At 36.7% G+C, this 13,656-nt stretch overlaps 1 protein-coding gene across 14 annotated transcripts in view; it reads left to right on the top strand.

Annotated features, from left to right (window-relative positions):
• The window catches only part of ZMYM2 (zinc finger MYM-type containing 2), a 97,677-nt gene that overhangs the window by 46,782 nt on the left and 37,239 nt on the right, over positions 1 to 13,656 (top strand). For 13 of the 14 annotated variants that reach the window (XR_007508800.1, XM_049822776.1, XM_049822774.1 and 10 more), the window contains 4 exons: positions 2,025 to 2,175; positions 2,935 to 3,050; positions 8,876 to 8,992; positions 9,609 to 9,759. Coding sequence is in view for 13 of the 14 variants with exons in the window: in XM_049822776.1 (XP_049678733.1) it covers positions 2,025 to 2,175; positions 2,935 to 3,050; positions 8,876 to 8,992; positions 9,609 to 9,759 (535 nt within the window). In the remaining variant the exon portion in view is untranslated. The remainder of the gene's footprint in view (positions 1 to 2,024; positions 2,176 to 2,934; positions 3,051 to 8,875; positions 8,993 to 9,608; positions 9,760 to 13,656) is intronic. The other variant, XM_049822787.1, reaches the window with a different exon arrangement.

The raw sequence follows: 13,656 nt of genomic DNA, 5'->3' as shown, positions 1-13,656 counted from the left end.
CATCATGGTCTCAGTTTGATTTTTCTTTTGGACCTCAAACTTGTGAAAGCTTAACTTACCTTTGGATTGTTTTCTGATTATGTTCCTGAATGCTGTTTGTCAGCATATTTGTATCAGTGCTTCTAGATTTACATTTTGGTTTATTCTAGAGGTACCCAGGCTATTTGCACACACAGATTTTTTTGATGGTTGTTGTCCATTAAGCTTGTTCCAAGAAGTCAAGGCCTTTGTAAATTGTGACCTCCTGTATCTCACTGGTAATACAACTTGAAGTATTCTTGATGCCCTTCTTTTGCCTATTAACCTGTCAGAGGAGATGAATGTATATTGGCAGAATAGCTCCAACTCATAGAACAGTATGATTACTGCATTTTGGTCTTGGTACTTAGTGTGAATTTTGTCAATATTGTGGTTGATTTGGAGGATTACTAGGTGCTGGATAACATTTTTAAAGGCAAACAAAAAAAATTAAGATGGGAAGGAAGGATCCTGGAGTTATATAAAATACCATCTTCTAGGCAGGAGCTTGATATCTTGACACATACTCCTTTTTGAAGCAAATCCACAGCAAAGATTTCATCAAAGCAGCACATGGAAATTGTGAAGTTGTGTGGTATTTTGAAATTTTGCTGGTCTCTGCAAGGTGCTGTACCCAATTTGTGACAGAGGCATGTATATTCATACAGTTTTGTGTACACATTTTTAATATAGGGAAGATGATACATGTATAAAACTAAGTTTCTTTCTGGCTGTCTGTAAGACGATTTAGCTAGTTCTCAAATGTAGGTAATTAAAGACAGGAAGAGCACAGATATGCAGTGAGGCTTCTGTTACTCTGAACAAAGTGAAGCACCTATGAAACATGCTTTGCCTTTCCTTCCCCCTTCAGTCCTTGAGAAGAAGGAAAGAGGGCAGAGGTGGTGCCAAAATTAATTTCTTGACAGAAGGGGAGAAATCTGAAGTGCCTGAGTGTCAATAGGGCATTTTCTAATAGTAAGGAGACAGTCTGTCTGATAGGAGACTCATTGCTGTTCCAATGAGGAATTCTCTGTGATCACTGTCAAAACCAGGATACTGTTTCTACGGGCAGGGAAGGTGTCTAGATGTTTTCTTCTAAAACTTGGTTTATGGGTCTTGAAATATTTGCCTAACGCTGAAGTATGTAATACATGTAGCAGATCAGAACAACTGATTCTGTGTCTTGACTCTGTCATTTGAATTTCTACCGGGTATGACTTTCCTGTGCTTTTTGTAGAATGTTTGCACCCTTCTGTGGAAAACTGTTGATTGACTGCTGTGTTGAGAGATGTCACAGTTGAGACTGTATCAGGTTCATGGAGTCACAGTTCCTCATTGGATCCAATGAGGAGCATAGGAGCTCTGCAGTGTGTTCCTCCTGCCTGGAGGACTGGAACAGGAGAGCTGAGAAGTTAGAGGTTCTCCCAACAGTGCTCTTACCAAGAAACTGCTAAACCTAATTCATACTTGATAATATTAAGGATGTTATCATTTGGAGAGTACAAATTTTTTTTTCCAAAAAAATTTAGCACCATTATTTATCCTTCCTGTTTGCTGTGCCAGACTCCTGTTTCTTCTATTACAACCATTGTCCTATCGACAAGGAACAGAGTTGTTTCAAACTTTACAGCTCAGCACAACTGGCTGTATACTCTTACCATAGTTCACAGTTTGCAGATGATTGGGTTTGGAATGGGTGCTTTTTGTTTGTTTGTTGGGGTTTTTTTGAGGGGTGTGTGGTTTGGATTTTTTTGGGGGAGGGGGGGTCTTTACGCAGAAGTTTAGTTTGAGCCAGCTTCCCCCCCCTCAGGAGTAAGAGAGCCAACCATAGTGCTGAGTGCTTTTGAGGATGATCAAGAGAGTTAATATAGGAAGGTTCTGATGGGGAAGCAAATTGCAGAAGTAAATAAATAAGTTTTCCTCTGTGTTTGTTACACCATAACCTAAAACCAAAAGCCAAACATAGTTTTAACTAATGCATTGTTTTGCTTTGTTTTATGTTTTAGAAATATGGCAAATTAACATCTTGTACTGGCTGCAGAGCTCAGTGCAGGTTTTTTGACATGACTCAGTGCATAGGACCTAATGGATATATGGAGCCATACTGCTCAACTGCATGCATGAACACACACAAATCAAAATATGCAAAATCACAAAGTAAGTGAAAAGGATGATGGATTTTCATCACTGCTAAGAGTAGACTTTTTTTTAAGTTTGAACACTGGGGGTGGGTGGTTTTGTTTTAGAATTAATCTATGCAGATGTGACTTCATAGGGATTTTAAACTTATATTTAAAAAAAATAAATCATCTTGTATTCAGGACGAGTAAATGGACCCATGAGGGATCATTTTCCCCACTGGCTTTTTTGCTTCATGACAGAAACAGTTTTCAACTGTCTTAAGGTTTCCTGGGAAAAAATGTTGAGACATAATGTGGTCTGATGTGTCACAGAATGATAGTGCAATTTTCATGCATATGGATTAACATTATTTTGTCTGTGATCCAACCCCACTCCATTTTATCTCCTCAAGCAACAATTGGAGAAGCATACAGCTAGTTATAATGTATATGGGTATTCTCTAGGTAAAATTTTTAATCTGGATGAAAGGAACTGGTAAATAACTCAAAATGTGTGTTCTTCAATATGCAAAGCAGGCATAGATCTCAATTCAGTGAACTCTAGTGAATTTTATAGAAGAAAGTGCAATTTCATATTTAATGTTGACCTTTAATGTAAGAATTCAGCAAAACCTCTGCAATTTCTTTTGTAGCAGCTGACTGGAAAACGGACAAATCTTAGCTTTTTACATTGAAATGGTGGGAAGAGCTGACCTGTTATCCAGGGTTTTGGGTTGGGTTTTCTTTTGCTACTATTTTGTGTTTATTTTATTTGTAAACTACGTTTTTCTTTTAGGTATGGGAATTATTTGCCACTTTTGTAAACGAAACTCTTTACCTCAATATCAAGCCACAATGCCTGATGGAAAACTGTACAACTTTTGCAGTTCCAGTTGTGTAGCTAAATTTCAGGTTAGCTGTTGTGTTAAATCTTTTCCTCCCTAAATATTTGTGTACCTGTGTTTGTGTTAAGTATTTGCATATTAAACTAACTTGCGTGTATATACATGTTTATGAGTTGTAATTAACATAGCACGTGCTTCTAGCTCCTAACAATTTCTTTGATAAAAGTACTGTTTCATAATGATAACACCAGCTGCTATCGTAAACTTATAAAATTGGATAACAACAACCCAATTCTCCGTGATACCGTAAGAAAACACAAAGCAATGTCACTGCCTATCTTATTTTTACCACCTAGCCTCTTTATGGAGGTGAGCCTTGCTGTTTTGCTTTGAAGATCAACAAATTTCATCTCTCTCATACTAAATACAGTAACAAAATTCTCATGTTGAATACTGTACTAACAAAGGTGTGTCATGGGGAATAGTGACTGTCTCTGAAATGAAAGGTTAGAGCCTAAGCCATTAGAACATTTATGGATGAAACTAGCCATTTAAATTACGTTCAGAAACCTGGGTGTTGCAAGCCTAATGATTAGGCACACTGGAAGAGGCTGCTATGCTTGTTGAAAATATCATGTATTTAATAGGACTTAAGGTTAAAGCATATGTAAAATGTGTTGTAGCGATTAATCTCTAGGTGATCAAGGGGCACTTTAAAAGAAAATGTTTCAATTTTTGTATGTAAAAACAGTTTTCCCAGATGTGCGCTGTATAAGTGATAATTGCCTCCTCAGGTGTTTTTGGACAGTTACACCTGTACAGGGTTTTCCCATTTGTCATTAAACATTGCTGTTTCCTGTCAAGTGGAAAGCAAATAAATCTTTTAATTGCTTCCTTAATACACCCTGGATAGGACCTCCATCATGTAGCCCTGTTCTGTGCTTCGATCCTAACCGATTTAGTAGATGTCTGTCAGTGGAACTGATTAACAAAATAGATGCAGATTATTAGTATGTAATGACAGATCTGTAATACTTCTTGCAAACTCATTCAGCATCTATTTTATTCTACATGGTCTTACAATTGATTGCAGCCCCAAGAGCTCTCAGAACAAAACCTTTCTGCTATCCAAGTGAGAAAAATAAAGCTAGTGAATGACAAATACAGCCTGGGTCGTCTTGGATTTGCAGATAAATCAATATTAAGCAACATTATTATTCAATATAATTGCCGGATCAGTTGATGCTGGTTGTGGGTTTCTAATCTTACTGAGACCTTGCTGATGTTTCTGTTGCAGTTTCAGTGCTATGTGTACATCTGCCTCTTTAATGTTGTAGTAGAATTTAGAGCAGCCATACAGTCTTTGAGTTCTCAGTAAAGACTAGGAATGGGTAGGTGGTCACTTGCTTACAGTTAGTTTGCTCAAACATTTCTGTCATATTCTAACTTTTGATAGTTTTCATATATTCGCTGTCTAGAAGAATAAAATGTATTCACCATTAGATAAGAGTTGATTGTATGAGAACAGCTTCTTTGTTCCATTCATTTAGTATTTAGGTGGAAAGGATGGTATCCTACAATGTGAGCGTTGGACTGTAAGCATTCCTGTGAGGCGCTTATTTATACCTAAGTGACACATAAGGGATTGAGCCTAAACTGAGAAAATGGTTTAATCTGGTCAATTGCAGTGCTTTCTGCAGTGATCTTTTATAAAAATGGCTGATTTACTATGGTGTTCTGTTTACTAATGCAGATAACTCTTGTTTTAATTTTCTGGCATTATAATCATCCCTTTTTCTTACTGTGCCTGTTCTTCCTACACGTTTTTCTGTTTAGGGACTACCCTTCTCAGAACAGAATAACTGCTATTTAAGGTCTGCGTCTCCCTTCTGCAAAAATTTTAGTCGTTTTGTTTACAAATGGGATGGAATACTTAAATTGCTAATTTGTGTACAGTATGTAATTTTATCTTATGAATAACCTTTTGTTTCTAGCTAACTGTTGTTTTAATGTATTAAAATACTCAAAAGATTCAGTTGAGTTGCTTGTTGTATAACTATGTCCATATCTATATTCTCCTTTGTGCGGACAGCTTGCAAGAGCATGCATCCTTGTAAGAAAAAGGGTAAAAGAGAGAATAGCCTGCTTGATGCGATTTTTGTTTGGTAGTTGATGGTAAAATAGTATGACTGTCTCTTGTCTTCTTCCATGCTCTGTCTTGGAGGATGTTATTGCAGAGTTAAGGACAGGAATGTTCCAAAGCTGTATTGTTTTAAGCCAGTTTTGCTGTTAGTACCTTTACTGGGTCAGTCGAAGATCTTGCTCTGAATTTGTCTCCTAAGGGACAAATTAACTAATTTATTGAGAACATGGAGGTTGTAGTACCAATGTCTTCCCAAAGTTACCAAGTGTGTAAATGTCTTAAAGTACAAGCTATCTTGCAAAACATGAGTCTATGCAAAATTTTCACAAAACTTGTGCTAAAGCTTTGACTTTTTTTTCCAATTTATGGATGTATCTGGAGAGTTGTAGGGCCAGTACATGTAAGAATTGTAAGTACAGTGTTTTTCAGCAGGTCAGCCACTCTGGTTATTCACTAATATGTTCTCTTTCACCATCATTATGGTATCTGTAAGTGTTCTTTGTTATATACCATACATGTCTCTTGCACACACATACCTATATTTTAAAAAAGGAGTATATTGCAGCAGGAAGCATGGAGGAAGCTTGGCATGCTTGTCACAGAAATACTTGCCCAGATTTGATCATAATAAAAACAATTTAGGCTTCCACGCTGAGGCTGGAAGGTCTGCGTGTGCATGAGCATAAGGAGAGTGTTTGGTTCCTTCCCGGTTTAATTTAGTGCCCTTGATTTTGCTTGTGGAACAGTCCTAGTTGGGTGAGCGTATGTAAAAGATTCCTCGTACGTATTTGGTTTTTTTTTTCATGTTGATTCTTTCAAAGTTATTTTTTCTCAATGAGAAAAAAACCTGACCACAGTCTGGCTGCCTACTAGCCCTTCTACATAAACATTTATGTACAGAAATGTTTCCATGTTTTGATTTTGTGTTGCTTTGAGCAAGGATAACCCCTCTATCACTTATGCTGCGGTGGCAGGGGCAGGCCAGAAGCTGTGCTTCTATGCTGGCCTTCTCAGAAGAGTCGTAGGCTGTGTTTGCCTGCTGTTCATTAGTAATTTGGCAGCTTAAAGCAGTTTGAGGTGGTTGCATTGAAGGCTGAAAAGGGCTTTACAGTGACTTTTTTTGCTTTGCTTGGCACTTTCCATGCTCTTGTTGTTCAGGGTAGGCTCAAGAAAAGTCAAGATTAAACATAAGTATTTTTTGATTGAATTTAAGATATTCAAAAGGGTGCATATATGTGTGTGTATATATATATGATTCCAAAGATATGTTTGATAATAAGGCCCAACATTAGTAAAACCTTGCTGTTTGGGATGACCTGTGGAAGATTTTAATGAATTTATAATCTTTTTGCTGCATTAATCTTTGTGTGCAATAATGTTCCCAAATAATTCCTAAAGATATTCTCTATTCTAAGCATCTTGTAAGTTAGAGGCAGAACAAGATTATGACAATATTATGTGCATGTCATCCTGAGTCATTAAAGTACTACACAGAAGCAGTCCTTAATTGCAAGCAGGATAATAGAAACTTTAAGGAGGTATACAATATCATCTTGTGATTAACTCTTTGTTTTACAACCATCCTCTGCTTGGTGTAGAGCTTTCAGTATTACAGATTCAGTTCTTTACTGATTTCTGTGGGAAAATACTTAGTTGACCATAGGAGTTCATGATAAAATACACTGGTTTTGTTTTAGAAGCAGTAATACTTAATTGTTCAGATTTTTTAATCTACAATTGGATATAAATGTTGTTTATCTCAAACTCCGTTATTCTCGCCTCTCTAGCTTTTGTTACTGTTCAATTACCAGACCCCTAGACTATGTAGGGCCTGAATTTCTACCACAGCAAACAGCTGGGAAAAGAAAAAAAGCTAACAGTGCCATACATCAGAAAACAACAAAAAAACATGTTTTACTTTTAACTTGTAGCCCTCACAATAGGGTGGTTTGGTCTCATATTTAAAGGTAATTACAGACATCAAAAAATACAGTTGCTTTTCATTTGATGAGCACTGTAGTATATTTAATCTTCATTCCTTCCTCTGTCTTCAGTGTGTCTGTAAAAGTTGTCACATCTGCTAGTTCTTTAATATTTCATTCATTCCTGAACTGGAGGTGGTGGGTATACTTGCTTCTTGATTTCTTTTTGTTTTCAACCAGAACTTCTAGGACTTCCATTATGCTTATTTAACCCATATGGCAGCATGTGGTGAACAAACCTGCAAATGCAGAAATGCCAGATTGGACCTTGAACTTAAAAGCCTTTGTGGCTCTCACATTAGTACAAGTCTTCAGCTACCAATGTAGAGCAGCCAAAGTCTAGCAAACCTCTCTCAACCACAGGGACATTTGCTGGATATAGTGGGGGAAAAAGTATGATAATACTGTGTGTGGGCATCAGACTGTGTTAAAGTTGTTATGGGACAATGGACTGTTGGGATAAAGGTGGCATCTTTTCTGCTGTATGTGGCATTTTGTTCTCAGGCTCTGTCCGTAATTGGGAAATGTGCATGGCTACTTCATGTCTGCAAACTTCTGATATAGAATTAGTGCATCTGCATAAAATGATACTGTTGCGCTGCTAGCTAGTACTCAGCAGTACTGGTCAACTTACGTGAGGGTTTATATCAGTAAAACTACCACAGGTGGGTTTTTTTTCAGTGTAGGTGAACCCTTAGTAACATGACAGTCTGAAAAAAAGTATCTAGTAACAGAAGTGTTTTACATTTTCATTGTTACAAGGTGGAGAGGTAGTAACCAATCTGTCTCAAGAGAACTTCTTGTCTTTAAATATATTTGTCTTGTTGCAGACATGTGGGAAAGTTTGTTGAGAAGACAGACGTAAGAAATTTGTCCTCTGGATTCTTCAAGTGACCGTGATCACTACTAATTCAAATTTTGTCTTGCACATTGCATGTGTGATACACCAATATTTGTTGCTTGATCTAGGGAATGTGCAAAAGACTGTTCTGTAGGCATATAAGACCTACTGGAAGACTACAGATACTGTAAAATTGAGTTCTCTGTCTACTGGTTGCCTCAGAAAGGCATTAAGTGAATTATTCAGTTACAAAATTAAATTCTCCTACCTACACATGCAATCTACAGTATTTTTCTCAGTCTGAAAACCCTTTTAATTGTTTAGGGGCTGGCTGTTTGAATGATTACATCTTCCTGCCATGGTGGTTGAGGCCAGCTGGGACTATTAGGTAGTTTTCTTTTAATCTGAGTAGATGCGGGTTTCCTCACTGAAGGCCTTTTACTTCAGTATTTGTGTTTTCAAGTGGTATGCTTAGGTGTTGATAATCTGCCTTGGTGAGGTTTGGATTTGAAAATATTTGTAGGTCTTTGTCTGAACGTCTGTGACCAAAATAAGGCAAGATGTGGAATGTATTTATCTGAAAATACATGGTTTGTGATTAACAGGTGTTTAGTTTTGGGAGACTGTTTTTTGGGCATTTATAATTACCCTTAAATAACAGGCATTTGAAAAGTAAGGTAAAAGAAACACAACCTAAAGTAATTATTGTGGAAGCGAGGGTAAAGATTCAAGACTGGAAAACCTAAGATGGCAAGAGAAATTGAATTAAGGGAGAAGACTAACCTGCTGTGCTTTTGCCAGAAATGCTCCTGAGTTTATAAATAAAACTCCCAATTCTCAAAACACTATAGGCTTAATTGAAAAAACACATTTGAAAAGTAACTTTCTTTTTTAGTAATGTGTATATATATATTTATATTTTTCAGACTCTCAGTGTGCAGTCTTCAACAAATGGTCAGTTTGTCTCTCCCAGTGATATTCAGTTGAAATGTAATTATTGCAAAAGTTCTTTTTGTTCAAAGCCAGAAGTACTGGAATGGGAGGTAAGGGATTTTCTGGTGTTACTTTTAGAATGGTGAAGTGTTTTAAAGTTTAAATCTGCAACTGCAATACAATTTTTCTAAGATAGCTATTTTATAAGGTATTGAAGCTTAAAAAATCAAGTTAATAAAATCTACCTGATTCTGTAGAATATCGTTTAACTTCAGTATGGATAAAAGTAGAAGTCTTTGTTCATAAATAGCAAAAAAAGCATCTGTGGAATTTGAAGAAAAATGTAATTTCTCAGATCAGCTGTAAGTTTGAAATCTGCTGTCATCTTCAGTTACTGTATGACTGTAGATATGATAGACCATTGTTACACTTCTCTATGAACTGAGAGAAGTATCTGAAGAGGATATGCTAAGACTGATTGGCATATTTTCTGTTTAGCATTTTCATATGAAATGATGAGTATTTGTAGCACTCACTGCCAGCTTGAGTGAGAGTTGTTAATTTTTAGCATTAGAAGTCATACCCTAATTGTGTGTTTGCACTTCTGTTTACTTTGCATGTTAAAGTTGTGTCTTAATGCGAAACTATTATTTAAAGTTGCATTATCCAGACCTTAAGATTTTATCCATTAACCTTATTTATGATGCTTTGCAACTTTGCATTTAGAACAAAGTATATCAGTTCTGCAGTAGAGCATGTTCTGATGATTATAAGAAACTGCACTGCATAGTTACATACTGTGAATACTGTCAAGAAGAGAAAACGCTGCACGAGACGGTGAATTTCTCTGGCATCAAAAGACCCTTTTGTAGTGAAGGTATGTATGTATTTGTGGTTTTTTTTCTCTAAGGTATTGGTTGTTGTAGTTTTACTGCAGTTGACTTACTGTGTTAATATTTAATGTTGAAATTGAAGGTAACAACTCACTCCATTGTACTTGAGGCTAAACCAGAATTTCCTTCATTATTATTAATGACGTGCATGTACTTTTTAAAATTAGTGCATGTACCTGTTAATTTATCTGAGCCACTTTTATTGTCTTTTGTTGAGTTTTTCACCACTTACTCCAGGTTAAGGAAGAGTGGATAACACTCCTAAGTGTGTGTGTAAATACATACACAGATACATTTGTGTGCACATGCATATATACATATGCACAGGAAATTATGCATAAATTCTTTTTTTGGAATTTATGCAGCAGAGCCTATACCAACACTAACTGCATTGAGGAATACCAAGCTTTTTCTTTAGTATTTTCAAAACTTAACTTGATAGTGGAAACTCTTATGTTGGCTTAGAATGGTCATTCAGCAATAACTCAAATGATGCCTGTTGATATATGTTGATTACTGTCATTATAATTTTCCTGACTAATGATTCGGATTTTCAAAAAGAAAACAAACCAAAAAGAAGGTATGTGGACATAGGATTCTTTTAAGTTGCATTTAAATATTGTTTTAGTAGAAACAGCAAAATACAGTCTTAACAAGAACCTGTCCTTTCCACTTCTTGTGAGCTGTCCTTCGATATTGGTATTTAATCCTGATCTTAGAAGTTTAGCTGTGAGTTTGGATGACCTATCTCTGGAGGATATAGTGCATATTTTTTTCTTTAGTTACACTAATAATGCTTTCACTATCATTTGATAAACACTGCTGAAGATCTCTGCTTTCAAGCAGATTAAACAGCAGCTGTGCCAATTTACTTCTGGCAGGATCCTGTTAAGCTGGAGAGGGGTGGAGTGCAGGGCTGGAGGCAGCCTTCCCTCCATGCAGTTCCCTTATAGCTCTGGATTCTGCAATCTTTTGTTTCTGATGAATGGAGTGTGGTGGCTTAGGTTTCTTTGCCATCATTATTTTCTTCTTGTGTTCTGGACTGCAAAGTGATAGCTGGAAAGGAAAAAAGGACAAAGCAAGGCCCAGTTTTAGAGCATATCATTGCAGTGCTCAATAGCATCTAGCTAGAAATTGTATCTGTGAAGAAAACAATTCCACAGAATATATTCAAAGACAAGAGCAAACTTCTTTTGGCCTGGAGATTACAGTATATGCTGGTATTGCTGTGAATACTTATGACTCCCTCATTTTAAAGCCTAGTGGCTGTCACAAAAAAAATCAGTAAGATTCATAATGCAAGCCATGCCATATTTCTACTTCTGGAGATATATTTCTGTAGGAGGCGGCTTGAATTAAGTGAGGACTTGTATTTCCTATTGGAAAAGGAAGGAAAGAAATAAAACCACTCTCTCCTGCATGAATGCAGTTACTAAATGGGGGGAATCCATTGCCAGACGTCTTAGTGTGGGTCCTGAGTTTGCATGTGTTGGGCTGCCAGCCTGAGAGCAAAGATGATCGTTATGAGGATTAATATGCCAAATGTTACCATTAAAACAAAGTTTCTTGGCTTACTGTGATGATCTGAACCACTGAGTAATAGAGAGAATGTAGTCAAAAGCACCATGAAGTAGAATGTAACTTGAATAAATATGGCACACATCTGCTAGCTGTAGCTTAGGTCTCCATATGAGAAAAGCCATCTGTGTTACCTGATGAAAATAAACTGCTGACCTTGTGAGAAGCACTGTAGAAACAACCTAGGCCCTGTATTTTAAATGAAAACCAGCGATCGTCATTGATTGCTGCAGAAGTAGTGGAATCCAAGAGTTAACAGTGTTTATATCTGATGCGGGGAGGAGAGGGCCAGGTCTTTAGGTGGACTAAGTAGAGGTCAACAAATAGAAGTTTCATCATCAGAGGTGATAGATTTCTCTTCCCCCTTTTCTAGACACCCAAACTCCACCAGTTTTTCCTTTATGTCATAGCTTTTTTTCCAGAAATATGTCCAATTGTTTGTAAAGTAGAAAAACTAGCAGATGTACCAAATAAACTTGCTGGATATGGAGGCCATGCTGGTTTTGATATTGCAAAGTGTTCAAGAAACTTCACCACATAGATTAGTTTGTTGAGCATGCAATTACTCTTCAGCACTGTATCAGTGACACTGATACAGTTTGAGAAGAAATAACCCAAGGTGCTCAGTCACAAAAGTTATTGGCATTTTTGGAAGAAATTGGAAGTCTCCAGGGAAAATACTGGAAAATTACAGAAGGCTCCTAGATAAAATCAACAGAAGTTAAACAGGTGTTGAAATTTCTGCAAAGGTGCTTATTTGTTCATCTTCAAGCAAACTGATGGGAAAGCATATATAAGATAAACCACCAATACCCCTCGACTGCTTAGGCCTGCCTAGGTGGAGTACTGAAAATGTCATCATTCCTTTGCTCACGTTCTTCATACCTGAGATTTTTTTACACATGCACATACATATATATTTACACACAAACCCTGCCACCCACATTAGTCTTTGGGATCAGTATTTCTGTGCAGTTCCGTTCCAGCTCTGCTGCTTTATATGTTTTTCTTGAGATATTTAAAAATATGTGCAGTGACCAGCTGAAACTTCCGTTGCAAGAAGGTATAATTAGAACTGACCTATCATTTGTGCTAAAGATTGTTATTAATTCTTCTGTGGAGTACAGTATGCTCTTTCTGTCCAAAATTCAGATGCTACATGGGGGATGAACAACCTGAACAGACTAGTTAAGAGTTTAGTCTGTTCCCCTCAAGCGTTAGTGCTTAGCATTTGGAAATCAAACTGTCCTGGTGTTTTGCCACTAGAACGGCTCATTCAAAAATACCAGTATCTAAATTAAATAAGATGTATATTGTATATGCTAAAGCAAGAAGATCAAATTTGTTAGTGGATTTTTACGTATGTATAGTTGCCTGAGTGACAATTGAGGATAGGCTGTGCAAGCTTTTAATCCTGAAGAAATCTCCAAGTTACTGAGTTTTGAGGTTTTTTAACATATGTCCCTTTTTGAGGGTCTAGGAGAACAAATCAGTCTTCATCAATCCAGCACTGGAACTATTTTATGATGAGTATCACAATAACTTTTTTTACTTGTAGACTTATTTTGCATTTAATTCATCTTTTCAATAGAGCTATGTGTTATGATTTAAATAACACAGGCTTTGTAACAATTTCATAATGTGAATTTTAATAACACTGATTCATATCCAGTAGCCTGCTTCTTGGAAGGAGAAGGTCAGTAAGCTGTGGAGTAACTCAGTTATCTGATGCTAGGGAGTTCCTTTCAAGTGGATAATACAGATAAAAGACAGCTATGAAGCTAGCAACTGTACTATCATCTTGATAGTATGCTAATAAGTTTCTGGGAATTAATGGATTCTGCAAATTAAACACCATGTAGACGATTCTCATGTTACATCTAAGTAGAGATAACCCCTTTTGAAATACAGTAGAGCTGACAAGTGGAAAAAGAAATTTAGGAAATCAAGTGATTTCAGAACTGAGTATGTCTAGGAAAGGTGTATATTTAGTTAAAGCATTGTAGATTTTAGAGTGGCATTTCTCCAACCACAGCTGCACAGTGGATTGTTCAGTAGAATGTACTATTAATTTTCAGATTTATATGAAAACGTTACAGATATTGGGAATAGCCTAAACAGGAGTGTGTTAAATTTTATACAGGTGCTTACATATGAATGTTTCGCAACCAGTTAAGGTATTACCTGAAATTTGTAGCAATTCCTGTTGTTACTAGAAACGTTAACAAACCAGTCTCAAAACTGATGTGTGATACGAAGTGTTACTAAGACTTAGTTATAGTTGCTGGGCTTCTCGAGTAGGT

The sequence above is a fragment of the Accipiter gentilis genome, chromosome 19 (assembly GCF_929443795.1).
Source record: "Accipiter gentilis chromosome 19, bAccGen1.1, whole genome shotgun sequence".
In the NCBI taxonomy this organism is placed as follows: Eukaryota; Metazoa; Chordata; class Aves; order Accipitriformes; family Accipitridae; genus Astur; species Astur gentilis.
This window is presented reverse-complemented; position numbering and strand designations above follow the sequence as displayed.